Source organism: Neomonachus schauinslandi, chromosome 1, assembly GCF_002201575.2.
Source record: "Neomonachus schauinslandi chromosome 1, ASM220157v2, whole genome shotgun sequence".
Classification (NCBI taxonomy): domain Eukaryota; kingdom Metazoa; phylum Chordata; class Mammalia; order Carnivora; family Phocidae; genus Neomonachus; species Neomonachus schauinslandi.
The window spans coordinates 206,872,301-206,899,211 of NC_058403.1; the positions used below are offsets into that span (position 1 = coordinate 206,872,301).

Below are 26,911 nucleotides of genomic sequence, written 5' to 3' on the forward strand. Positions count from 1 at the left end.
GAAGCCAACGTTTACTCACCGACAGTGGCTAAGCACCTACTGTACCCCCAGCGTGGGGCTGGGCCCCTGCAGGTGCATCATCTTAGACCTCCCCATGGGGACAGCGTGTGTGTGGGGCGCATTAATGAGTTTTCTACATCAGGAAACCAGAAAACAGCATCAGGGTGCATCAGGATCCCCTGGCTCCCAGGCCCACGTGATCCACAGTCACTCCAGTGACCTTCCCCCATCTCTTCCAGGGAAGCGCTGCGCTCAGAGAGGGAAGGTGGCTGCCACACGGCAGGGGGAGTGGGCCACAGTGGGACTTCAGAAGCCAGGTTCTGCCCATCACCCTTTATGTCCGGGCCTCACCCAGGACTTCACTTTTCGCCTGTTTTGTCCCTGTGTACCAGAAGGCCCCAGAACAGAGCCCAACGTGCTGCCGCCTCCAAATTCCGGAACAGCCACAGAGATTGAGGGGAAGGGGGCCAGGGGATCCCTAGCAGGTGGGGGCTGGCTCCAAGGTTCAGGATGACAGGAAGAGAGGCAGGAGTGAGCAGCAGGCGTGGGTGCATGGGCTTGGCCCTGCAGCCTTAGGAGCTCAGATGGGCTCTGCCCCTCCCTGGCCATATGCTCTTGGGCAAGCCACTGCCCCTCTCTGCCTCAGTTTCCTCATCTGTCAAAGGTGGACAGGGGTCCTGCCCTCCCTGTGCGAGGTGAGGATTAAGGGGAGCGTCTGAGGCGCTACTAGGGTTTTCTTTTGTGTGTCTCTCATGCCTATGGCTCCAGAGTCCATTCCCTGGGCTCTGGCAGAGAAGGAAGGAGGGCAGAGTGCTCCTTCCGGCCGAGCTGCAGTGAGGAGCAGAAGAGGGGCCCGGGGGCCGTGGAGCCAGGAGAGCCTCAATCAGGCTGCATTCTGGGAGTCCAAGGACAGAGGGTGGCAAAGAAAGGCTCCAGGCAAGGCCCAGGGCCCCACCAACCTCCGCGAGAAAAGTCTTGGGGGCTTTAGAAGGGGCCCGGGCAGCGGTTCCCCGCCCGGAAGATGGTGGAAGGGCCTCTGCTGCCCCCACCCTGCTGTGTCAGGAGGCAGGAAGCTTCCAGTCGGCCAGCCAGGCCAAGTAACTGAGTCACAGTCCTTGTGGGCCCTGAGTGAGACGCCACATCTGGAACTGTTTATAGTGTGATTCCGCCCAGAGCGCAGCGACTGCCTTCCTGGGCTGCTGACACGCACACAGAGCCGCAGAGCCGTGCGCGCACCCCGCCCCCATCCGACCCCCAAAGAGACCTTCGCCTGCACACACAGGCCGCGGACCCAAGCCCTCCCTCCCGCCCACGCCCACCCGCTCCCCAACCCCCTCCTTAGGATTTCCTGCAAACCCACAACTTTCTCCAGATGCGAGCCGGCCCCAGCCGTGCCACGTCAGAAGAGACGAAGTGGATCGGCGCAGGCAGTGGCCTCCTCGCCTGCTCCGAGGGGCCGGGGCGCGGTGGCCCTACTTGCCCCCTCCCCCCCCGGGGGGCCTGCAGGATGGACAGCCGGCCCCGCCAACCCAGTGTTCAGACTACCTGTTCAGGGGGCTCTGAATGTGTACAGTAGTCTGCACATTGGTTAGGCTGGGCTCGGGCAAGCGGCGCGTCAGGACCCGCACCCCCCAAACTTGCTGCCGCCTCCACAGCGAGGCAGACCCGGAGGTGAGTGTTGGCGCCCACCGCCCTGCTTCCCACTGGGGTGGAGACCTGGACAAAAGACTGGGGAGTCACAAAAGGGCCTGGGTGGGAGGAGAGGTGCCAGGGCGAGGCAGAGGGAGCCTGCCGCCCACTGAGGGGTCGGGGGGCTCTTGGCTGAATCGGTCCCCTATTCCTACCCCACACTGGAACTGCTTCCTCTCGGTGGTTTTTCAAAATAAAGAAATACGTTCTGCCTCTCTGAGGGGTCTCTGAGAAGGTAGCCTGGTCGTCGGGGGGTCTCGGCCACGTGTGTAACTCTGAGGGTCCCTCCCGATCTGAGCCTGCTTTGTGTCTGGGGCGCACATAGGGCCCCTTTCACAGGCCTGCTGGTTCTCGTTACTGCCGGCGGGCGCTCCCCCCTCCTCCCGCCCGGCGCTTCCGTGCCTCTGGTCTGGCCCACAGGAGGGTCTGGGGCTCCTGCTCTCAACCCCCACACGACGGGAAAATGAAGGAGCCCCTCCTACGCGGAAAGAAGGAGCTCTGAAAACTGGACTGGCGGGGAACTGCCGGGACGGGGTTTGGGCCCAGAAGTCCCTCTACAGCTGCCCGAGGCTGTGGCCAAGGCTGGCACTCGCACCCTGGGCGGAGATGCCTGGGCCCAAGGTGGAGACCAGTCCTCGGCGTGCCTGGCAGCTGATGCACCAGAGCAGATTGGGTTTCAGACACAGGGGCGGAAGGAGGGTGAAAATGCAAAAGCGTCATCCCCACCCGCCCTCAGACAGACTTGTCAATGCCTTCGCTTTGGGCCTCTGTCAGATACCTAACACCGCCCGGGCCAACGGGGAGAGCCTGTAGGCCCAGGAAAATGAGAGGAACACAGTGCCCCTCACTGGTGACCCTCAGAAGCCAGCCCAGCCCACAACAGAGCAACAGGCAGTCACCCTGGGGTGGCATCGTTCCCGGGGCCACTGAGCCGCGGCCATGTTGTTAAGAGAACGAAGCAAAGCGATGGGCCACTCGGGACGGGAGGATGGGCCCGTGTGGAGGTGAAGGGACCCCGACAGCGGCGCTGCCCGAGGCTGCCCACTGGACTCGCAGCCCTTGTCCACAGGGTCATGGAGACTGCGGTATGAGGCGGCCTGCAGGCTACTCCCCTGGGTCAGTGCTCCCAGAGGCCTCCGCACGTCCTTTGGATAAGGACAAGCACACGCGGACCGCTCGAAAGACACTATGGCTAGGCCCGTCCCGGGGCCCATTCCGCTCTACTTCGTAGATGGGGAGACAGAGGCCTAAGGAGGCTAAGGGCCCGGCTGAGACTGTGCAGGCTGCAGATGCTGGAAGCCCAGCACCTCAGCAGCCTGGCTGTGAGCCTGAGTCCCTGACCTCGGGCCCTGCCCACTCTGAGAGCCAGGGATGCCTCACTGTGACTTTGGGGGCTGGGGTCAGTTTCTAGCCCGCTGAGAGCTCCCCTCCCCCATCTCCCTTCCAGCCTGGAGGAGTGGAGCTGCCACCCGGCTGGACCCCTAGGGGGCCAGCCTGGCCATTACCATTCTCTGCCGGAGCTCTGGGATACTGGCGGTGCTCAGGGAGCCTTTCTCGAATGAACCAGAGTGAATGAGTGAGCACCCACCCATCCCAGCCCCACTGCCCTGCCCCCCAGCCACTCACCTCCTCATCTTTGTACCAGGATAGAGACTCCGCGGTCAGCACAAACCAGTACTCCTTGGAGCCGCCCTTCATCAGGCTGATGTTGTTGATGGTCAGCCAGCCTCTGCGGATCACCTGGGGGGGAGGGTGTCGCTCAGAGGACAACGCCTGCCGCCCCGCCCGGCCCACCCCTGTGCAGTGGCCAGGGCCCTTGTCCCCAGTAAGGAAGAGGGACCATGGCAGGGACACCTCCAGCCCAAAGCCAGGCGACCCAACTCCACCTTGCCCCTAAGCATTTCCCACTGGCAACCAACATGGGATGCCCAGGCAGACAGACACAGGGCATGCACGCTCACTCGCAGGCCCAGGGCTGACAGGCAGCGGACCCCCAGGAGACCCCCTGCACACACACGGGGTTAGGTTCTGTTCGCACAGGCAAGAACGGGTATGCCCGGCTAGAAGGGGCCCAGGGAAGGTCCCGGGCCCATACGTGTGTCACATGGGACGTGACCATTGGAGGAATCACACCTGCAAGATGCAGGTACCATGCTGCCCTCAGACCCCGCCCCTTGCACCCTCTGGAAGGCGGCTGTTGAGGGAAGGCTGGAGGAACCTGCTACACAATGGAGGGGTTCTTTCTCTCCTTTCGTGGCTGACCAGCAGAGGCTCAACACGAAGCGGCAACTCTGCTGCCCATTCTGTTGGCTCATCTGCCCAACTCACTCAGGAGGACAGTCGGTGGGCAAAGGGACCTGCGCTGAACAGGGATCGTGGCCAGTCTCTGTCCTGGGGCTCCCTTCCCCACAGCCTCTTTCCAGAAATTAGGAGGAAGGGATGCTTCCACCCAGAGGGCTGGAGCCAAAGGTCTGAGCCTGGGGAACCTGCAGGGGGATCATGCCCCACGCTGGCTTCAAACCCGGGGGCAGGCCTACTTTTCTCTGACACGTTAAGGTTCTGGCTGGAAGATCCCCAGATGGGGCTCATCTGGCCGCAGCAGTATCTGAGTAGGAGGCAGAACCCAGGCCTACGCAGAGGACTCACCTGACAGCTATATGTAGGCAGCCTGGGGGGCCATGGTCCTATGTTCCCTGGGTCATGAGGTATGTGTGGGCCGGAGCTACCCATCAGTCTGGACTGGGGACCCCAGGGCAGCGGGAAGCACATGGAGACACAGGCAGGGCCATCTGGGGCCCAGGCAGCAACGGACCGGGCCAAGCTACAGACGTGCGGCCAAGGACAGCTGGGAAGGACTGGTGTGGAGTCCCCCCCAGGGTGGGGCGTGGCAAAAGCACCGGAGATGGGGCTCCAGGGATAACTCTGGGGGCTACATGTCTTCCTAATGGGTGGGTCTCAAGAGGGTCTTCATCCCCTGCTCTCTGACCTGCCCCCAAGCCTGTCAAATCTTCACAGGGCCCCCTGCCTCCTATGGCTGGAATCAGGCTCTGAGCCTCAGAGGCCATGAAGGTGGAGGTGGCCTGAGTGCACCCAGGGACCCCTGCACTACCCGGAAGCCCTTGCCCAGGCTGGGGACAGCACGGGATCCCACCTGGCAGCCCTTCTCCAGGCCTCCTAGTGATGACGAGAGCACTGGGGAGACCTGTGGCCACCAGGAAGCACCTGCCCAACCATGGGCTACCTGGCGGGCTAGGGGGCAGAGGCTTCCGGCCCCAGTACGCTCATCCTTGCAGGGCACCCTGGTTTAGGACTGAACATCTGGAGTCCTGGGAATACCCCCAGGCCCAGGCAAAGGGGAATGTCTGGTCACGCTGGGGGCAAGGCTGGTCTTCAGACTCAGGCCCGAGGCCATCTTGCACATGACCCGGGAAGGAGTCCCTGGCCCCAGGGCGGTGCGGTCTGTGTGTTCACACCGGCTCCTTCCTTCCCCACCCCAGGGGGCAGGGCAGGGCCTGCTTAGCCTTAGCCCAGGCCAGGCAGATTAGATACTTCTATAAACTTCAGTCACTGACAACCAGGGGAAGGGGAGCAGGAGGTGAACACAGGTGGTGAACGCTCCCCAGAAGAGAAATCTTCACAGGGTGAGGACTCTCTACTCTGGGGCCCAGCCTAGCTCCCGAGGGGGCAGACGTGCCCCACCGGCTCCTCAGGGGCCTGGCTCACCTGCCGCCACCCTCAGTGAGCAGCGGGCAGAGCTGGCCGACAGGGCCCTGGCCACGCTATGGGCAGTGTGGCCTCGGGGTGGAGGCACTGCCGGGCCGGGCCGGGAATGGCACAGCTGAGCCTCGAGGCAGGAGGCTGCTGGGTAGACTTGGAGAAGCCTCCAAGGTCCCCTTCCCCTCGAGCTACCCAGAGAGCTGTCTGTGTGGGAGCCAAGTGGGGTCAGAGACGAAATCCCACCCTGGGGAGTTGTAAGCCGTGGGCTGCAGACACATGCGCGCGTGGAGTCTAGAGGAGAGGGAGTTGGGCCTCCTCATCCAAAAGCCAGACTTGTGCCCCAGGGGCCTGGCTTAGAAGGAGGGGGGCAGGGGACAGAAGAGTCATGCAGGCTCCCACGCTCCAGGGTGCACAGCGACAGGCATGCAGGCACGCCCGGGACGGGAGGAAGGGCCGCCGGGAGCAGCACGGGCGGGCGGCTGGCAGGAAGCAGCAAGCTGGGGCCCGCCGGCAGGGTGGGTCAGCCTCCTCCTGGGTGAGGGTCTCAGCCTTAGTCGCCCGGGGCAGGAATGGAAACCATGGCTGGGAGACCCGGGGGGCCCACAGCCTTGACGGATGTGGCAGGGCTGGGCTTTGTGGTTGGGGACGTGGAATCTGGCAGGAAAAGAATGACTAAACCTCTTGGGGTGCGAGAAGCAGGCCCCTGGGCCACGTGTGGAGGGAGGAAACAGTTCAAAGAGCACTGGGGGTGACATGGGGAAAAGTGGGAGCCACAGGCCTAAGGACCAGCCATTCTTCCTGCCACTACCCCCACCCGACCATGCCCAGCGTTGGCTCTCTGTGCACCTTCCACGCCCCGGATGCAGCGCAGCCCTGACACAGGATCGGCTCAGCTACTGCAAAGACCCCCAGGGCTCACCAGAAGATCCCTGCCAGAGGGCAGCAGCTGGGCCGCCCAGTGCCTCAGGGGCCGGAGGTGGGAGAACATCCCGGAGAAAGGAGGCCTAGGCCCTGCTCTCTGAGGTGGAGAGCTGGGGCTGAAGCCCGCTGCCTGGAGGTGAGCACCTTGAAAGCAGCTCACCTCTCAGATGGGAGCAGCACCTGCTCCCCACTGGGCTGGGCCACACTCGGAGAGGAGGTGTTCCCTATAACAGGGATGGCAAATACCATTCATCGCGGGCAGCCCCACTGATCAATGCGTGGCAGCTGCCACCTTAGTGAGAATTCCGGACGCAGCCGGAAAGGGTGCTAGGATCGATTAGTGATGTCTGCCGCAGGCCAGATACAAGAGAAGGGAGCAAGTGGAACAGATCTGATCAATCATCGTATCTGCCACGGGGACAGAAGGATAGTGGCAGCATCCAGGAGAGAGCTCCCTGATCAATCAGTCATGTCTCTCATGGGTGTTGGAGGGGTGTCACGTGCAAAGCTACAACGTGGAAAAAACATTCTTTGACCAGTTAGTCACATCTGCCACAGAATGGGGAGTGGTGGCATGCTCAGGAAAGAATGCCAGGATTGATTAGCTGTGCCTACCTCCGGCAGAGCCAGGGAGAGGCACAAAGGAAAGAGTGCTGGATCCATTAGTAATGTCTGCCGTGAGTGCAGGAGGAGGAAATTTCGGCATGGTGATGTCTGCACTGGAGTGGTGGCAGCGGCAAGAACGAGTTCCAGTAGGACTTAAGCAAAATCTTCCCTGGCCAGGGAGGTGAGGGGAGGGAAGCTTGGGAGGTGTTAGCTGAATATTTGCCATCCCTGACCTATAGGAAACTAGCTAAATGTGTCAGGAATGGGCTGGAGGGTGGGCCTCCTACAAGGATGGTGGTCAGGTTAGTGTCTGTGTGAGTTGGCTTATGGCCAGGGAAACACGAAGTCCGGCGGGCGTTGGCCATGGCAGGCGGTTTTTAGGTTAGCTTGATTTTTAGTTGTTTCGTTATTCTAGGGACATTACAGGGTGGCGGGGTCTCCACCACTCTTAGGTTCTCTAATGTTTGCTACCACGCTAAGTGGGTACTTACCAAGATCTCCCCCTTTGAAAATGCAAAGTTAGGATTGTGGGTAAATCAAAGAAGAGCAGGCAGAGGAAAAGAAACGTAAGGGACATGAGGGGACAGAGAAAAAGCAGGAAAAGCACAAAAAATGGGAGGAGAGAAGAGCAGGGGAAAAAAAACAGCAAAAGAAAAAAAATTACATGCTATTAATTATATTCATGGTGTTAATATTTAATTCATTATCATCTCCCGAAACAAAAAAGCAACAACATATGTATTACCTACGGCAAGCACAAAAAAATCATGCAGTGGTTACATCCTTCTTTTCCAGAGGGCTCTACAATCGTGCAGGATAGCAGAGCCCCACCCCTGCCCCCACCCCCACCCCATCTAATGTGGAGAAGTGGGGTGGGCACTGACAGAAATTTTTGCAAATATGATGTGTTTTCTTAAAGAAAAAAAGAGGCACCTGATACGGGCATATATGACTCTGTTCATATTGTTCATGCCCAAGGCCTCTGGCTGGGGCATGACATCGAGGTAGAAAACCCTTCCCATGGCTCTGGGCTTCTCCGGGTATGGGGCTCAAAGCACCCGCAGGCTCCCCAAACTGCTTATCACAATGCAGCCTCCCACCCAGGCCCTCCCACAGATTCTGAGTCTCTGGGGCTAGGACCAGGAACCCAATTTGTCTGCAGACACCCATGGGTGACTGGGCTGCCCCCCTCTCAAGGGTCAAGTTCTAAGTGTGGCCTTGGATGTCAGACAGGGCCTTGTGGGTGTACAAATTTGCCCCCCAGCCTGTGCCAGAGCTTCAGCTCAAAGATGGGTTTCCTGAAACATCAAAACCTGAACAGACTCAAGAGGCTGGGGAGTGGGGGTAAAGGGTCTGGTAGGACATGCCACGAGCCAGGCACCATCACTGGGCTCAGTGGTCCCTAAGTGCCCATCGGCCCCAAGGGTAGAGCTATGGGCTGAGGGGGGCGGGCTACCTGGTTGGGGATGGCTCTCTTCTTGTTCAGCTGTGTGCTCCTCTGCTGGGCGCTGAAAACAAAGCAGAGAGAGGACTCGTGTGGCGACACGCGGGAGGGACTCTGTCCCTTGGGGAGGTCAAGGGGTCAGCTAAGGGCAGAGGCAGAGAGAAGCCCCTTACGCACAAGGGGCTGCCCAAGGGAAAGAGTCGGGCTCATGCAACAAGAAAATGTATTTAGTTAAACTAAGGCTTCGAGGCCTTGACCTCAGCCACTCCCAAGCTATTTCCAGAGGTCAATGGCCCCAGAGCCTCCAAGGCGGGGGCCCGAGAAGCTGGACTCCCAGGTGGCTGGGAGGGGGCAGCAGTGGCTTCAGAGTAACCTGAGCACCAGGCTGTTTGAGGGTCAAACTTGAGGCTTCTTCCCACCCTCTCTTCCCATCACTGACCCCGGCACCAAGTCTTCAAAGGCTTTGACCACAGAGCTGGCCAGCCTGGGAGATCAGACCATGGGACAGCTGCCCACCATGAAAACATCTTGGATGGCTCCTGGCCCAATGCAGAGGAGAGATAAGGTCCACAGGGTGTGTTTCTCTAAGGTCCCTTATTTGTCTATAGTCCCTGATCTCTTTTCCTCTTCAGCTATCCTGTTTCCTAGCTAGTTTGTGCCACACAGATGAAGGTCACATATCTTGTATGTGGGAACCTACTCAGCTCCCTTGTTCATCCTGTTTTCCACTGGGACAATCACAACGCCACCTGCAAATAACGGATATCTCCTATAACTTAGACATCCTATTTTCTTTTCTTGTCGTATTCCTTTAGGAATAAGATATTCCTTTAGGAATACATATTGCTTTAGGAACTTTCACAATATGACAAGGCAAACCACCTTGTTTCATTCCTTTACTGGCTGCCTCTGGGGCTGTACCTGAAAGTTCAAGCTGGCTGTTGGGATAAAGGAGAAAGAGAGAGAGAGAGAGAGAAGGAGAGAGGGGGAGAGAGAGTTAAGGAAATAGGCTTCTCTTCCTAGATCAGTAAAGGTTGAAACATTAAGTACGGGGGAAGAATTTATCCAACAATTTTCCTAACATTCAGTGGATTCATTATAGAGCTTTTTCTCTGGGTCCTGGTTTTTGCGTTTAGAGAGCAGTGAGAAAGCAGCCCAGAACATCTAAGCACAGGATGGAGTTCGGTCAACAGTGTCTGAAGGAAACAGGACTGATTAAGCCACACACAGTGATGGCTGGATGCCAGTGAGGTCCCGGATGTGCTGCTTCCGAGGGGCTTCCTGGCTCCCACCTTCCCCTGGCAGCTGATGTAGTTGCCCCTTTCCCTTGCCTCTACCCAATCGGGAATGTCTTGCTATTGGGGATGGGGGGATGGGAGGGAGTGGGGAATGGTCGGGGGAAGGAGTCCAAAGTCCTCCCCCCGGCCTACAGGGCCCTCCTGGCAACGGGGCCTGGTCTCTCACCTCCACCTTGCTTTGGTCTCCCCATGCCTCCCTGCTTCTTGGCCTTCCTTCCTTGTCTCCAAAACTGTTTGGGTCCCCTGACTGTCACCTGGCGGTCTCTCCAGGCCACATCCCTTGCTCCACTTTCCTACAGCCCCTCACCTACTCTCCTTTCCAACTCTTGTCTGCCTTGTGACAAAGTGATCAATAACACGTGTCCAGCCTGTGGGCTCTGAAAGGGCAAGGCTAAGTGTGGCTTGTTCACCGTCCTGCCCCAAAGGCCCTGCACCGGGCCTGGCTCCGAGACAGTGCTCCAAGGCTATCCAGTGGGCCCGCAGGGACATCCCCCCCCCCCAAGGCTGGGACCCTGACTTGTGCCTGGGCTGGGCGGAGCCTGGCACCCTGGGCCCCCGCGCCCAGCCAGGGCGACCCCGTTCACACACCAGGAAAAAGGCACACAGCAGGCAATACCCACCCGGTCACCAGCTGCTCAGTATAATAACAGCTGGGGGAAGTGGGAAGGCCCAGGAATCCAGAGGAAAGAGTGGAGTGGTCAAAGGAAAAACAGGAGAGATTGTGAGAAGGAACTGTGGATGAAGTGTGAGAAGCAGAGACATCAAGGTGAGGAAAACAGCAGCAAACCAAAGAGGGGGACCAGCGTTTTCAGCCCCCACACACCTGGCTGCTGGGGGAAGAGGCGCAGGGGGTGCACCTGCGGTGCGGCCCGTGGTCAGGGTCCCCCAGCCCTCCCAAAGCAGGGACGGCCCAACCAGGGCCCTTGGCTCATCTGGGCATGGGGAGCAGCTTCTGATCATGCCCTCATTCATTCGTTCATTCATTCATTCCTTCCACTCACCTACCAACTGCCCAGCAAAGATCAGCTGACCAACTGTGTTGAGTGCAATTGTACATGTTCCACTCAGTTAGTGCTTAGTCCAGCACAGAGACCCCTGAGTGAAAGATCCTCTTGTCCAGCCTGTTAGCCCAACACTGGGCTCTAACAGGCACTTCTCCACAAGAAAGCCTCCCTGCAACCCCGAGGCCAGGCCAGAAGGTGGCCCTCCGGACTCAACACAAGCCTCACACAGCCCTGACCCCAGCAGTGATGGCACTGTGTCTTAAATGGTTTGGTGCATGTCTGTCTCTGGCACGGGACCTTCCTTTGAGGGTGGGGACCTGGGTCTGTGCTTGCTCACTGCTGTGTCACAGAGCCTGGCACAGAGAACACACACCAGAAATGCTAAGCAAATGCAAGGAAGCTGGCTACTGCTGATTCTGTGATTCTGTTGGGCTCAGGCAAGAAGACCTTCAGGAGCCACCAGAACAATCTACATGACGCCCAAGCTGGCTGAGGGCGGGCCCAGGGGCTGAGGGAGTCAGTGAGTGATGCTTGAGGCCACCAGCATTTACATCTACATCATGCCAAAATCAGAGATCCCTGCGCTGGCCCCTTATCCAGGTGCCATGGAAAGTTCCAGTTTTGAATCTATGGTATATAGACGGAAGCCACGGAGGGCCTGGACAGCACCTCCCAGAGAGCAGCCCCCAGAGTCAGAGCCCAGAGCTTGTGAGACGCTCCGTGAAAGGGCCAAGTGCAGATGGGGGAGTCTGGGGAAAGCTGCACAGTTTATGGAAGGCTCTGAGAAGTCACGCAGGAAGGAAAGCATGCTGCCAGCCTCACCCTTCCCAAGGCGGCTGACCAGAGGTCGGCCCCACAGGAGGCGTGTTGAGAACAATGAGGATGGGGGCTGCTGTTAGCCCAGGAAAGCTTCCAGATACCCCCAGGCGGCTCCAGGCTTCACCCCAGTACCCTGACAGAAAGACCCTCTTGCCCTAGTTGGCTGAGGGAAGCCAACTCGACCACCTCCCTCGGGGCCTGGCTCTGAGGGCAGGCACTGGTGCCACCCACCAGCCACTGTCCTGAAAAGTACATACTTGGCAAATCCAATAAAGTCCTCGTGGTTCGTGTTGATGTAGGACTGCTCGATGTCAATCAGAAGAAGAATCTGGAAGAAAGCGGGGTTAACTATGAGCACCAAGCTGAGCTTGGCAGGGATAGCAATGGCGGGAGCCCTTCCCACACCCACCAGCAGGGGGGGCTGGAACCATACTGCTTCCCAGGCACATACATACCTTGGGGTACATCTGCAGAGGGAAGGGGGCATGGGTACTTTGAACCTTCAGGGCCTCACAAAAAAGCAAGCCTGGGCCAACAGAGCAAAGTGAGGCAGCCATGTGGTGGCTTCAGGCACAGCCTCTGGGGCTCACCACCTGGGCTGCAGTCTCGCTCGGCCCCTGCCTGGTGGTGGGACCCTTGGCCACAGGTTACTGAACAGTGGGAAGGGGCAACGAGAGGCCCGACTGCATAGGGTTAAGTAATTCACAGCATGTTTAGAGTAGCACCTGGTGTGTTGTAAGTGCTACATTAAAACAGCAAAGGCAGGGGCGCCTGGGTGGCTCAGTCAGTTAAGCGTCTGCCTTCGGCTCAGGTCATGATCCCAGGGTCCTGGGATCGAGCCCCGCGTCGGGCTCCTTGCTCAGAGGGGAGTCTGCTTCTCCCTCTGCCTGCCGCTCCCCCCTGCTTGTTCTTTCTCTCTGACAGATAAATAAATAAAATATTTAGGGGCGCCTGGGTGGCTCAGTCAGTTAAGTGTCTGCCTTCGGCTCAGGTCATGACCCCAGGGACCTGGGATCGAGCCCCGCATCAGGCTCCCTGCTGCCACTCCTCCTGCTTGTGCGCTCTCTCTCTCTGTGTCAGATAAATAAAATCTTAAAAAAACAAACAAAAAAAGAAACAAAAACACAGCGAAGGCAATTTGGCCAGGTGAGGGCATGAGAATGGAACACACAAACCCAGGCAACTAGGAGCCAGTCAGGATATCATCTCAGCTAAGGGACAGGCCTTTACACAACACCCTGCCTCTTCCTGTCATTTCACCGTGCCTCTGAGCACTCAAGCGTGAAACACGCCAGGGACTTGGACCTTGTGGGGTTGCTGGAAAATGCTGGGGGGCTCTGTGCATGGGAGCCACTGTTGCTGGTTTTATAAGCCTGAGCGCCATGGGCCAGAGCCCTGGGCCAGTGCCCAGAGGTGCTGGCCGTGGGACAACCAGGCACTCCGGCGTGGCGAAGGGACAGCCACATCCCTGACGACAAAATGAACTGGAATCTTTCAAGCTTTTGATACAACTTCCGGGCTACAGAAGCCACATGGGCTGGGGCACAGGCTGACTGGGGGACCCTCTGAAGGACAAATGAGCCATGTCCTGCTCCACTGATGGTGACACAGGGGGCATCACACCCGAACCCAACACGGGGGCCTGTTCTGGTTTGAACAAACACCGGCGAAGAGGTCACGGTGGACGACTGGGGGGAGGGGCCGAGACCAGACGAGGGCCCCACGGGGACGAAAGGACAGCCGTGGGCTCACTGGGCACGTGACAGGTGAGACCCATGCCACAGCGGTGTGGGGACCGGCCCCACTCTCTGTCCTTGTGTGTTCTGGACGGTCTCCACGAGGGAACTGTTAAAACCTAAAAAGCACCCACACATCCTCTGCTGGGCGAACGGGTAAGTAAGCTGTGGCCCACACACACCATGGGACACCACTGAGCAATCAATAGCAACAACCTTCGCAAACACCCTGTACAACAGGGATGAATCCTGAACGCTCTACGCTGAGTGAGGGAGGGCAGAACCAAGATGCTACATACTACACGCGTCCATTTGAGTGACATTCTGGACAAGGGAGCAGACCAGTTGTTGCCAGGGCCTGGGGGTTGGGGGTGGGGCAAAGGACAGGAATTTTGAGGGTCACGGAGGTGGGGGTCTGACTGAGGTGGGGGTCACCTTGCTTTACGCATCTGTCAGTATTCAAGGCAATGTATGCTCAAGATTTAAGCACATAAAAAAAAATTACACACGTAAATTATACCTGAAAAGTCAAACAAAAAGCCAATTACCTGGTCCTTGGTTCTCCCCTCCCGTTCCCGGATGTAGGTAGTGACGATTCGCTCCGTCTCTTCTCGCAAGCGGGGGTAGGAGCTGAGCTGGGGGTTGGGGGGGGTGGTGGCATTGGTTGAGTCCTCGTGGCACAGGAAACAACATGAACCACAGAGAGAACACGGGGGAAGGGGAGTGACCAGGGGTGGGCCTACCGAGTCCCCACCGCACTCCTGTCTCATAGCTGCCCTAGCTGGGAGACAAGAAGGGGACGGTGGGGCGACGGTGTGCCAGACAGAGTGACAGGGCGCCCACGCACGAGCAGAGATGCTTTTTGAGAGTGGATCTGAAGGTGGAAAGTGGCAAGAGAAAGTGGGTGGTGTGTGTCTACTGCCTGAGAGTGATGGCCACCCCCTCCACCCAGCACGGGGTGAGAGCAAGGACACCAAGCCTAATCAGGGCCAGCGGGCCAGTGGGGCGGGAACGCTCGCCCAGCTCGTGAGTGAGTAGCGCCTGTTCTAGGATGACGGGAGCGGCATCTGGGCCATCTACCTCAGAGGGACCCCCTTACAGAAGGCTCTTCCCCGATCCTAACTGAACCAAACACAGAGAAGCCCACCCTCCAAGGTTTGGGTTAAGTCCGCGTGTTGGGGAAAACTAGGCGGACGGTCAAAGTCACTAGTGGAAAGCCTCTGAATTGCCCCGTAACACACAAACTCGCAGGTCCGCGCACCGGTCACAGTTCACGCTGGGTGACGGGTGGAGACCCTCCTCCTCTAATTAGGGGTTCCGGGAACAGGTGCGCCGCTCATCCCCACTGCCTGCTTGGTGACTGTCCCTGGCAACACCCCAGGCCTCCCGTCCCCATCAGAGCCCAAACTGGAAACGTGGAACACCTAGGCACTGCGACTCCCCCCTCTCGTCTGCCAGGCAAAGTTGAGATGTTGCCAAGCAAAAGGCAGCCCACGGAAGGGGGTGCCTGCTGAGGCAGACTTTCCAGATGCGCAGGTGGAGACTAACATGGGGGGAGAGGAGATGCGGGACAAATGCGCAGGTGACAACAAAACCTTCGGTTACCTTCTCGGCACACTTTTTAATGACCGTGGCCAGCTCTGAGACCACGAGATCAACACACTTCAAACTCGGCTCTTTAAGCTTTACAATCTGTTTTTTCACAATGGCTTCAAAGGCCATGTCGGGGGTGAAGAGCCCCGTCCTGGGTCATGCGGAGGGCGGGATGAGGTAGAAAGACACCCAGGGACAGTGCAGGCCACACACGTGGGATTGGAGACAGAAAGAGAAGAAAGGAGAGTCAGCTGGTTAGTGACATGCAAGTAGGAGCCTGTGCCCGCATTTGCCCCGGAAGCTGCTTCAGATCAAGGAGGAGTCCTGGGTCGGAGGGGAGGCTGGGGCCGGGGCGGAGCTAGGGGGTCAGTATCACCATTCAGACGGCGAAGGGAATGTGAAGCCCTCGAATTTTCACACCTGTGACAGTGGACTCTAGGACAATAATCTCCACCCCATCTAGGTTTTTCTCTCTCTCCCTTTTCTAATCGAAGAAGCTTAAGAAGCAAATGGGGGCTGTTCCAGACTGAGACAGAAGGCTCAAGCAGAGTTTCCCTGCCTTAGGAGACTGACCCAGGGCTCTGGGGCCTCTGCGGACGTGCAAGCATAAACCGCCCGCTGGGAAGGACTTCAGCTGTCCGGCCAAAGCGTGCTGCCCTGGGAACCAGGACTGCGGGGGAGCCCAGTGCGTCCCGCCAGCCAGAGATGGTGGCCCGTGAACACCAGCACACAGATGCCTGGGGCCTAGTGGCTGGGAGGACGTGCTGCCTGGGGGGACAGCTCCACACCCGGAGGGAGCCAGGGCTCCTGGTGGAGGCAGCAAGGAGCAGAGCCAGCTTTGCTGGGCCGGACACCCACTCAGTCTGCTGTCAGCATTCGGACCTCTCTTAGTGCCTTGGGGACAGAGAAGTGGCTGGCTCCAGAAAGCCTGAGGGTGCCAGGCATTCGTTAAGAAGGGGTGACGGCTTGGGGGGGGGGATTCAGGGAGCTTGGCCTCCCAACAGCTGACGCGGGGTCCCTCTCTGCTTCCCAGAAGGCAGCAAAGCGACAGCCCAACGAAACCCCCACGTCCATCAGACACATGCTAGGCTTGGTATCAGGGTCCCAGGGAGCCCTGCCCACCAGTCAGGCCAGTTCTGGAGGCTTGGCGCACCCCCCCTCCCTCCCAGACATCACGCCCAGTCCAACGCCGCCGCCCGAGCCCCAGGGAGAAGGCCACATTCTTGGAAACTGAGGCAATCTGGGTGGGGGGAAGGGCAAAGGCTGGAGCAGCACTGGGAGCCTGATACCAAACCCCCATACCCCCGCTTCCAAGGCCAGGAGTCACCCTGCCAAGGGCCCAATACCTTACTGGTACACTGCCTAACTGTATTGATTAGCTCCTGGATAACCAGGTCGACACATTTCAGACAGGGCTCTTTCAGCTTGACGACCTGCTTTTTCACAATGGCCTCGAATGCCAAGTCCGGGGTGAAGAGCCCGGTCCTAAAACCATCCGTACCCGGGGGTAGGGGAGATAAGTCAGAGAGAAACAAAGCACGGTCAGCAATTTCATAGGCACGGGCCAGGGCCCCGAGACTGAGTCAGGTCTGGGGGTCGGATGCCTGCATCCACTGCCTGGAAACCCACAGGATGACCCGAGGACCCCAGGGTTGATGGAAGACTGGACAACCAGAGTGACTACTTTTGTCGGATAACAGAGGGGACCTAGGAGTCTCACGGGGGACCTGTGATGGGGACGCATGCTGGGTTCCTGTAATCGTGACTCAGCTCTGGCTCCCCGCAACCCCCCGGGGCAAAGCTACAGTGAGCTTTCTAAGCTGGGCTCATGCCAACTGACTGGGCAGTTTAACCTATATTTAACCCAAGGGCGGCAAGCAGCCCCGTGGCCTACAACAGATCCACACAAGACAGCACACCCGCCCTCGAGTGCCCTTGGAGGCCCACGGGAGAGACTTAAAGCTACCGAAAACCACCCAGGAGCCCTCTCCAGGCCTCACACTCAGGGCACCTGGAGGGATGGGGGACCAACTGGCTGGAGAGTGGCGCCGCGGAGCTGAAGGGAACATGGCAGCTCTCCCCTTGGAACTTGCCTGACTCCGTGGATGTTCTTAATGGCGTAGCTGATCTCGCGCCGTAAATCCTTCTCGTCAAACTCCATCTGAGAGCAGACAAATCACTCACATGCAAAGAGGTACCTGCGGCACCCCCACAACAGGTGTGTATTTGGGGAACGTATGTCCTGTGTGTGGCTGTTTTCACACGGCAGACTATTTCACTGGTCAAAATTTTTAAAAACATTAAAACCCAATTTCAGCGAGGATGGTTTGAAATGAACACTCTCACTCTCTCTCAGAGGGAACATGAATTCACATAAACTTTTTTATGGACTATTTGGCAGTACCAATCAAGGTCCTCCAAACACGTAACTATACTCTCAGGCAGTTTTAAACGGTCTAGAAACCTACCTCGAGGAATTCATGAGAATTAGTTATGTTCATAGAACTATTCGTAACTGCTAAAAAATGTGAAAACAACTTAAATGTCTAATAATGGGAGACTGGTTCAATGTATGATGGGACATCCATAAGATATTATCTTGCCATTAGCAGTGCATGAAATGTAAATGATTGGTTTGGAAAGATGGCCACCATATGAAAAAAGCAGGGTACAGAGACACAATAAATAGTTTTTCAAGTATGGATGAGCAGATGTGCTGTGTTGTGTGTATGCTGGGGACTTACCCGTTTGCACAGAAATAATCCTGAAAGGGCAAACACCGAGATGCTAACGGGAGTTGTCTGCAGATGTTAGGATTATGGGTGTTTTCATCCCTTTAGCTTTTGATCTTCTATTGAAAATAATTTTACTGGTTTTCATAAAAATGATGTATGAAAAGTATAAAACTTCAAGCAAATAAACAAAAAAAATCTCAAATCCCACAACTGACATTTTTATGAGTATTCTTGCAGATCTGTCTATGCAAAGACACACATCGAGACACAGCCTTCATGTGGAAGGGTGTTGTAAATATTATCTGTATGCTATGCTATACGTGTTGGCTCCTTAACCTGCTTTTTTTCCCCTTCGCCACGAGGAGGGCATTTTCCCATGAGAATCGACCTATGATTTCTATGTATTTTGCAAAGAATGTGTATTGGTTTTCGTCAGAGGGCAAAAATGGAACTTTCCTATGGGTCTGCTGCACACCTCGAAGCTGCCTGCTCAGGGAAGGAAGCCCGAAGGTGACATCTCCACCACCTCCGCCCACAGTGGGCAGAAGCCTGGAGGCAGGAGCTCAAGACCCCCTGGCCTGGGAGGAGGCCCTGACCAGAGTCAGGAGGGCCCAGCCCGGCAGCTCTACCTTCACCAGCTCAAAGGGAAACCGCTCATGGAAGATGCGATTGATTCGGGCACCCCCGGAGAGCTCCAGCGTGTCCACTTGGTCTCCGGAGCCTTCGATCCTCTTTTCAAAGTCCACCCCAAACTGCTGGACCATCCTACCAGGAAAAAGAGAACCCGAACGTCAGAGGGGAGGTTGTGACACAGCTCCAGAATCACGCTCTGAGTCAAGCCGTGGCTTATGTGCTCCTTTTCATTTTTTTAGCAGCACGATGTACGCGTAGACCAAAACAAATAAATTACAGGACTACCCATGGCACGCAATCACGACACGCCAGGCCCGCTCTATGGGCCCAGTACGGTGATTGGTGGGTAGCAGTTTTTACTCCCATTTTGCAGATGGTAAGAGTGGGGGGTGAGGTCACAGCTTAGCAACCTCTGCCCTGACCAGGCAGAACTGTGAGTGAAAAGGTAGCCCCTCCACACAATTCAGGTGTCTTTGCCCCTCTGAGCCTCTGAGCCTCTGCATAGTGAGTTGATCTTAACAGTGTCCCCACATGGGGTCATTGTGAGGATTCAAAGAACTTCTAGATTTTATTAACTCCAAGAAATCACCAATCCTAAAGAGCACTATTAGTCTGTACCCCCACAAAAAAGAAAAAATGCCACAAAAACTGGCTAGTTAATGGTGATTCACCTCAAACTTCTGAATTCAGGGAAGTTAAAATGTTTTTCTTTTTAAAAAGTGCTCACATAATTGATGAAATATGTTAATACCACACATGGGCCCTTGGAACCCAGCCCAGCCCTTAAAAAGGTCTCCAAGTGTTGCTGATTAGTACTGTGACCATGTGAGCAGCGGAAAACTAAAGTATTTATTAGTGTTCGGTTTTTCTTAGCATTTCTAGTGGTTTCCCCAGTTTCTTGCACTGTCTGCCTTAATCATTTCTGGATCTCTGCCCCCCTCCAAATTCTTGATGTCCTCAAGTTCTGCGTGCAGTCTGCCCTGAAGGGGAGCTGCTGCAACTGAGGGACCAGCCCCCACTGGGCCAGCAGCATGAAGCACAGTTTGCTAGCGAAGAGATGCCCAGCTCTCGTGAGCAAACACGGCCGATGCCTGCAAGACGCCGGGGCAGCCAGGCGTGGCTGCCAGTGAATAGGGTTCTCCCTGAACACCCGGTGGGAGGGCAGGCATAGGGTGATCTCAGATCCCAAGAAACTCTTTGCCCACAAGAAGTAAACAGTGTTAAGTTTGAGCATAAAAGCATTCTCACCCCTGAACCCTCCACCATGCAGTGCTGAGTGGCGGGGGGCGGGGAGGGATGGACACGGACAGCAGGGTTATGATGGCCATTGCGGGTGGTGTCCCTCTGGTGTGTCCAGGGGAGGAGCCACATGGGTGGCACCATCTGCCTTATGAGCTGCCAGGGAGTTTCTGGATCGCACTCTAGCCAAGCACCCAGGGTTCCTGGTAGTCCAGAAACCGGGAATACAGAGGCAAGAGAAGCCTTGAGGGAGAGAGAGCCTGGGATCGTGGGGCACACCTACCCCCTGCCTCACAGCAGGACGGCTGTGAAGAGTCCCTCCCCCACAGCTCTTAGCTGGGACAGTGAGCACCGACTCAGGGTCCGAGTAAGACTCAGGGTCCGAGTAAGAATTCCAAGGACAGAGCAGAGAGAGCTGGCTCCCACCCCAGTCCCCCATGTCTGTCCTCCCCACGGCCACCAGAGGGCGCCTATGATACCTGAATCAGGGCCATCCCTCCTCTGCTCAGAACCCTCCATGGATCCCACCTTACTTGGAGCAAAAGCCCAATTCCTCCCTGTGGCCCACAAAGACCTGAATGCTCTGCCCCATCCCCTTCCCTCCTCCACTCTGCCCCTCACTCGTTCTGTTCTGTCATACAGCCCCCTCCCAACACTGCAGACCACAGTCCTGCCTCAGGGCCTTTGCACTGGCCAGGCCCCCATCCCTGACCTCTCCAGGTCTTTGCCTGACTCTGTCTCAGCGCAGCCTTCTTGACCACTCTGTTTTAAATGGCACCCCCAGGCCCATCCCGACACCCTAGCCCCTTCCCCACCTTAATATTTCACCATTTAATGCATGACGTGTTTTCTTACTTATTTTCTGTCCCATCCCTCCCCCATCCCCGTCCTAAGCACACGGGGCAGGGATTGCTGTCTGCCCCATTCACTGTGGCAACCCCGGGCTCAGGACAGGGCCCCGCACATAGGAGGCTCTCCACAAATGTTACACTAGGTGAACAGATGGACAACTGGGGACCGGCACCCAGCCTGGACCTGGGACCCTGTGGCTGGGCGGAGGACCCCATGAGCCAGGCTGGGGGGCTTGGGGGGGGGAAGCACGTACTGCAGCAAGGCTTTGGTTTTGCGGGTGGGGTCATCGGGCCGGAAGTTCTTGTACTCCTCCACCTCCTTCTCCAGGGATAGCAGCTGGCTCTGCAGCTTGCTCCGCAGGGCTGGCAGCGACTCCCTGATGTGGTTGGTCAGTTGCTGGGGAAGGGAGAGAGGCCAGAACTCAGAGGTTAGGACAGGCGGGATGCCGGGAAGGGGCTGGCCCGTAGCACCTTCCAAGGACCGATGCCCAGATGCCCCACTGAGCCCAGCATACCACCCAGCCTCAGGAGAAAGCCAAGGAACTCTCCGGCTGGAGTCACACTAGTCGTTGGGCCAAGGAGAGGTAGCCCCCGTAGGGCAGCTAACCAGGCTGTCCGTGCCGCAGGGTCCACATGACACGTGTGCCGACCAGCAACAGCCTCCCACAAGTGCTCTGGTGAGAGGCCCAGGAGGCCACCCAAGGACCCACGCACTGAAGGACTGGCCCGTGGGTGATGGTCCACTTGGGCCATGGAACAACAGGCAGGTGGAGAGACGCAGGGACGGGCCCTATAAACTAAGATGGAAACAAGCTCCCCAATGAAAAGAACGTAACAGCATGTGCTTCCTTCTGTGGAAGACAGGGAAAAGGAAGAACGTAGTTTTAGCTGCCCGAACAGAGAGAAGGAAGCTCTACGGGAAGCAAAAGCGGAAGCAAGGCCGGAGCGGGGCAGGCGGGTAGGAAGGGGGCCTCTCCTTGTGGCCCCTTCTCCTCTCCTCTTCTGCTTTGGAATCACGGGGTGTTAACTGCTCACAAGTTGTAAGAGGAAGCAGCGCTGCAGAAAAGGTTACAGCATAAGCCTCAGGATGGGTGGTGAGAGAAAACGTGAGAGAGAACAGAAAACAAACCGCTGTTAAGGGGGGGAAAGAAGTAAGGGAAGGCAAGGGAAAGAAAGGGGAGAGGGAAGGGAGGAGGGAGAGGGAGGTAGTGATGGGGGTCTTTACAGACACAGTGGTCTCTCCAGGCCCTGAGCGTTGCTAGAAGGCAGCCCAGTTAGTGGTGACACTGGCCACCGCTGGGGAAAGGACCCAGCACCACATGGGAAGAAATGGGATAGTCACTGTATTTGGGCTGTATGACTTTATTTTTTATTTTAATAGACAGAAAGAGAGACGCGGGGGCAGGAGGGAGGGAACAAAACAAAAGCCATAAAAGCAGCTAATACCCTAGAAGTGAAAAGAAGCCCTTGCTGCCATCTTTCCCACAACAGACAAGAATTTACTAGCGTCCATCCTCAAGCTACAAAGAAGGTGTGAGGGAGCCTCACACTCGGTGCTTATGAATCTGATGGCCCCGCTGAAGTCCTCTGTGGTTGGGGGCCCTGCCCCAGTGGCTGGTCCCAGACCGCTCTGTGGGAGCCGCAGGCCTTTAAGGGGGGCATGGAGGCTACACGCTCTACAGACCTTCACCCCAGTGTCTGACAGCATCCTAGAGCACGAGAGCAGCCCCGCTGTGCTCACGGGGAAATGCGGGGCAGGGGTGGGCACAGCTCCAGGAAGTGCCACGATGCAGAGCCAGGCCCCCCGGAGGCCAGCCAGGCCCCTTGCCTGCGTGCCAGCCCTCAGCGGAGGCCCCCACCAACTGCGGGGCATTTTACTTCCCTTCTTCCCCCTTCTTCGCCCAGGCCAACCGCTGCCTCCCACTGGACACGTTCCGTCCCCTTTGCTCCCCTCAGCTGCCCCCTCTGCCTTCCTGTTCTGCACTGGCTCCTCCTGGCCCCCATCGTGCCTTCATCTGGGGACGTGCTCCGAGGCTGCGCCCCCACATTCGAAATATGCCTTTCCTGAGGACACAGCCCTGCTTGGGCGCTGCCACTGTGCCCCCACCGCCTGCCTGACTGTGGCTCTGAGTTCCTCCCCCCTTCTGGGAAGCTGCCACCAAGTATCCAAAGGGCACATCTTGTAACCCTGGGTGGACAAACCAGGACTGCCCTAAGGACAGACACGGCCTGTCACAGCGTGCCTACGTAATCCCCCATCAGGGATTGTACTCTCCAGAGAAATCCACACACGAGCCGTACGACGGTATTCACATTAATGGCCACCTTCGTGGTCGCTCTCCAGAGAGAGCCTGGCGGGACAGCCTGCGGCCCGTGCGTTCAGAGACCACGACGCAGCCACGAGAAAGAACGGGAAGGGTGCTTTTCGGCCCAGCCAGCGCTCCAGGAGATAGCGCTGAGCAGAAAAACCCAAATGCGGGACGGGGGGGGCGGGGGGAGGGAGGCATCCACAACTACGTCATCCTTTACGGTAAGAAAGGGAGAACTGTGATTCTCGAAAGTCCTTTTTGCTTCTATGGACAGAAAGAAGTTCAGGCACAGTTGACAGTGGGTCCCGCGGGTGGAAGGGGGGTCAGACGGGGGCACCTCACGGCACGCTCGTGGTTTCCGAAAGCTGAGAATACGTTCCCGGTACAGAAAGAGCGGCCGGTGATGGTTCCCAGCTGACACCCAGGGGACAGGGGCTCGGACAGGCTGGGCCACCCGGTCAGAGGTGGGGCTGGGCTTCGGCCCCGCAGAGGTCCCGTCCAGCGCTCCCGGGCACCCTGCCTTGGTGAGGGCCAGGCCATTGTCACCAGGTCACCGACACCAGGAACTGTATGCAAACCTCTGGGTACGCTGATTAGACAATTCCAAGTATTTAATTATAATTAAAACAAAAGCAACAATAACAGCAATGGAGATAATTGTGCCGCTAGAGACTCACGGAACAACCCCCCTTCGTCAGGGCCCGAATCAAATGTGGCTGGGACCCGTGTTGCTCTGGACCACGGCCAGCAGCGTAGCGGACTACACCAGCACAAAACCCTGGCCGTACCTGATTCAGGGTCTTCTGCAGGTGCGGGGTGCCCATGCGGTCGGCCATGTGCCGGTAGGCCGGGTGGGAGAGGAAGAACTTTCTCTCAGCCGCTAGCGCCGCGCGGATGTCCTTCTTGCCCTCGATGTCCTTCTGGCTGCGGTTTACCACGCCGATGTAGCCTGCGGGGACAGACGGTCAGGGCAGGGGCAGTGCCAGGCAGGCCAAGGTGCCTGGATGCCCACCATGGACCCTGTCCCATAGGTCACTCACAGACCGGGCCACAAGCCGGACAGTTTCCTCAGAAACGCGGAGAACATGAACACAAAGAGCAGTCCCGAAAAGCAACAGAAGTGTCTGGAGGAAGGAGGGGTGACGCCCAGCCTGGTGTGAGGTGGGGGACAGAGGAAAGCTCTGGAGAATATGAAACCCCCAAACTGAGCTTTAGAGACAAGAAAACCACCTCAAAAAAGAAGGGGGAGAGGGACCAGCTCATCTTTTTTTTTTTTTTTTTTTAAAGATTTTATTTATTTGACAGAGAGAGACAGCGAGAGCAGGAACACAAGCAGGGGGAGTGGGAGAGGGAGAAGCAGGCTTCCCGCCGAGCAGGGAGCCCGATGTGGGGCTTGATCCCAGGACCCTGGGATCATGACCTGAGCTGAAGGCAGACGCTTAACGACTGAGCCATCCAGGTGCCCGAGGGACCAGCTCATCTTGCCAGGTATTAAAACCTGTTCTAGGGGCACCTGGGTGGCTTAGTCATTAAGCGTCTGCCTTCAGCTCAGGTCATGATCGCAGGGTCCTGGGATCGAGCCCCACATCGGGCTCCCTGCTCGGCGGGAAGCCTGCTTCTCCCTCTCCCACTCCCTCTGCTTGTGTTCCTGCTCTCGCTATGTCTCTCTCTGTCAAATAAATAAATATTTTAAAAATAAATAAATAAAATAAATAAAACCTGTTCTACGGCTGTTACGTTTGTAAAGGTTGGATATGTATATACAGAGAAATGAATAGAACAGAACAGAAAAAAGTCCAAAACCACACATGGCAGGCAGGTGGGAATGATGGCTAATGCTTCGGAGCCAACGGGAGGGAAGCTTTTTAGAGATGATTGTATTTGGGTTAAAATTTTCTGTATCAGACACAAGAAAATGGTAACCATGACTACATGAGAAATGGGACTTGTGGGCGGGGCTGGACAACCTTTGGAACCATTCTAGAATTCTTTAATCATAGAAAACAGGATTTAAGATCAAAATGCTAATGTGAAGAAAAGATCTGCCCTCTTTGGACATGAAGCAATTGGAAGAGAAGAGAATGGGGATGGTGTTCAAAAAACCAGAACAGGGGCACCTGGGTGGCTCGGTCGGTTCAGAGTCCGACTCTTGATCTCAGCTCGGGTCTTGATCTCAGGGTTGTGGGTTCAAGCCCCATGTTGGGCTCCGCCCTGAGCATTGAGCCTACTTAAAAAAAAAAAAAAAAATCCAGAATAGTCATGGGTCCCCAAGTGTGGATGCAAGGCGTCCAGCAATATGGGTGTGTGGGTGGGTGTCATGGGACACCAAGAACTCAGCCGAGTGGCATGACCCACGGTAGGTGCTCAATAAACAGACGTGGGGATTGTTTTCATCCTGACTGACATAATGAAAGTTGGAGAGGTAGACTGGGGAGAGGTGGCAAAAGGCCCAAAGAGATCCATACACAGATATACCCCGCTCTCAGTGGGGGGCATTCAAGGTTTCCCTTGGGGAGGAGGGGAGTGGTGTCTGCTTGCCATTTATCCTGCCAAGTCTTGTGCAGGACTGGTTACCTTTCATTCTCTCCATCTTTGCCATTATGTCCATTTTACAGATGAAGGGAAATGACCAAGGTGAGGTCACAGAGAGGGGCCACAGGAGAACTCAGATGTGAGCCCAGACTGGTGAGAAGCCCAAACTCACTATCATCCACACAACAGTAAGCAGGAGGAAACAGCAGGGAGCAGAGACAGTGGTCTGGCTGGGATTCTGGTTCCTAAAAGCACAGGAGCTCTGAGTCTTCTGTAAGTCAAGAAAAAGGATGCAGCTGGGAGATTCTAAAAGGCACAGGACAAGAGGAGAACACTGAGGGTGGGAGGCCTGAGGGCATAAGTCGGGAGCCAGACAGAGTGGGGCGAGGAAGGGCTGACTTTCTTAGAAACAGAGAGGACAGAGGAGGGCAGACGCAGACAACAGTGAGGGAGGAGGAAGGAAGCTGAAGAGGTCTGTGTCATCCAGCCACCCAGCACCAATGCTGAGCCCAGGTAGCATCCTTCGGGGACTAAAATTTAGGCCCCAGTACATGTGGGAAGAGCACGGGGTGGGGGTGGCTGGCAGAGGGGATGGGGACATGTGGGGTCTGCTTCCCTCTTCGGCACCAACTCTTCCTTCCTAAACCTCTGATGCAGATGCACTCTTTGGCTCCTGACCCTGGCAGCCACCTCTCCTTACTCAATGGCTCAGCACGGATGGCGGAAGGTTGGAAACCAAGGTCCGAATGTTGTCCCATGCCCATCCCACACCTGGAGGAGGGAATCTGTGGGGGCCAAGGAAAAGATCTAAATGGCGTGCCGAGGGTGCCTACAGCTGACAGCAGATCCCCCGAGGGAAGGAATGGGGCAAGAAAGGAAAGCAATTAAGAAAATGGCTTAAAAATTTTTTAAAAATTAAAGCCTACATGGACACTCAACACCATGCCACAGTGACAAACAGCAATAACCTCAGTGTCCAACAAATAGGGATTGAGTAACGGTCCACAAATCCTCATATAAGGGATTCCACAGGACCTCTTGAAGTCATCTTGAAGAATATTTGCCTGTCATGGGGAAACACTCTGCTGTTCTGCTAAGTGAAATGGAAAAGTAGGTCACAAAGTGGCAGGACACTGGAGAGCCGGCATTCCAAACCAGCTCTGTCACATCCTACTTTTGTGAGCTGGGACAAGGTATTCAGCTTCTCTGTGCCTCAGTTTCTTCATCCATAAAATGGGGATAGGAACAGAGCCACCGCATAATCTGGATTGTTAGCAGGATTCAATGAGCTCGCCCGCACACATCAAGGGCACAGAGCAGTGCCTAGTACGTAACCGACACTTAATAAGTATTTGCTATTCTAATTTTTTGAAAAGAAAAATATTTAGGCTATTCCTGTCAGAAGATCTAAACTTGATCCTAAACCTGAACCTTATCAGGTTCTCCATCTAGATTTAATTACCAATTTATAGGGAACAATTGGCCCAATCCCAAGTGTGGGCCACGATCTGGTTTCTTCCACAAAAAATGGTATAGGAGGGAAAAAAAAGGGGCTGGTGAGGGAGCTGTTCAACCAGAAACGTAGGTATTTATGTGTAAAATGATATGATGCCAAGGATTTGCTTTGTAGTCCCCCAGGAAGCAAATAAGGGGAGGACATTCAGGGATTTGAGATTAGCTGTGTACAGTTGATAACACTAAGGCTGGGTCCATGGGGGCTCCTCGTACTTCTCTCTCTACTTTCAAGAATGTTTTTTAAATGTTCAAATAGAAAGTAAGCATGAA

At 56.3% G+C, this 26,911-nt stretch overlaps 1 protein-coding gene across 10 annotated transcripts in view; it reads right to left on the bottom strand.

Moving 5' to 3' along the window:
• The window catches only part of DNM2 (dynamin 2), an 86,677-nt gene that overhangs the window by 10,521 nt on the left and 49,245 nt on the right, over positions 1 to 26,911 (bottom strand). For 3 of the 10 annotated variants that reach the window (XM_021704955.2, XM_021704952.1, XM_021704950.1), the window contains exons 6-15: positions 23,383 to 23,543; positions 20,540 to 20,682; positions 18,192 to 18,327; positions 16,921 to 16,988; positions 16,174 to 16,312; positions 13,783 to 13,869; positions 11,756 to 11,826; positions 8,390 to 8,441; positions 7,425 to 7,436; positions 3,316 to 3,429 (exon numbers count right to left, since the gene is read on the bottom strand). In XM_021704955.2, the coding sequence (XP_021560630.1) occupies positions 3,316 to 3,429; positions 7,425 to 7,436; positions 8,390 to 8,441; positions 11,756 to 11,826; positions 13,783 to 13,869; positions 16,174 to 16,312; positions 16,921 to 16,988; positions 18,192 to 18,327; positions 20,540 to 20,682; positions 23,383 to 23,543 (983 nt within the window). Of the gene's footprint in view, positions 1 to 3,315; positions 3,430 to 7,424; positions 7,437 to 8,365; positions 8,442 to 11,755; positions 11,827 to 13,782; positions 13,870 to 14,839; positions 14,979 to 16,173; positions 16,313 to 16,920; positions 16,989 to 18,191; positions 18,328 to 20,539; positions 20,683 to 23,382; positions 23,544 to 26,911 lie in introns of all 10 variants that reach the window. The other 7 variants (XM_044914711.1, XM_044914703.1, XM_044914715.1 and 4 more) reach the window with 4 other exon arrangements.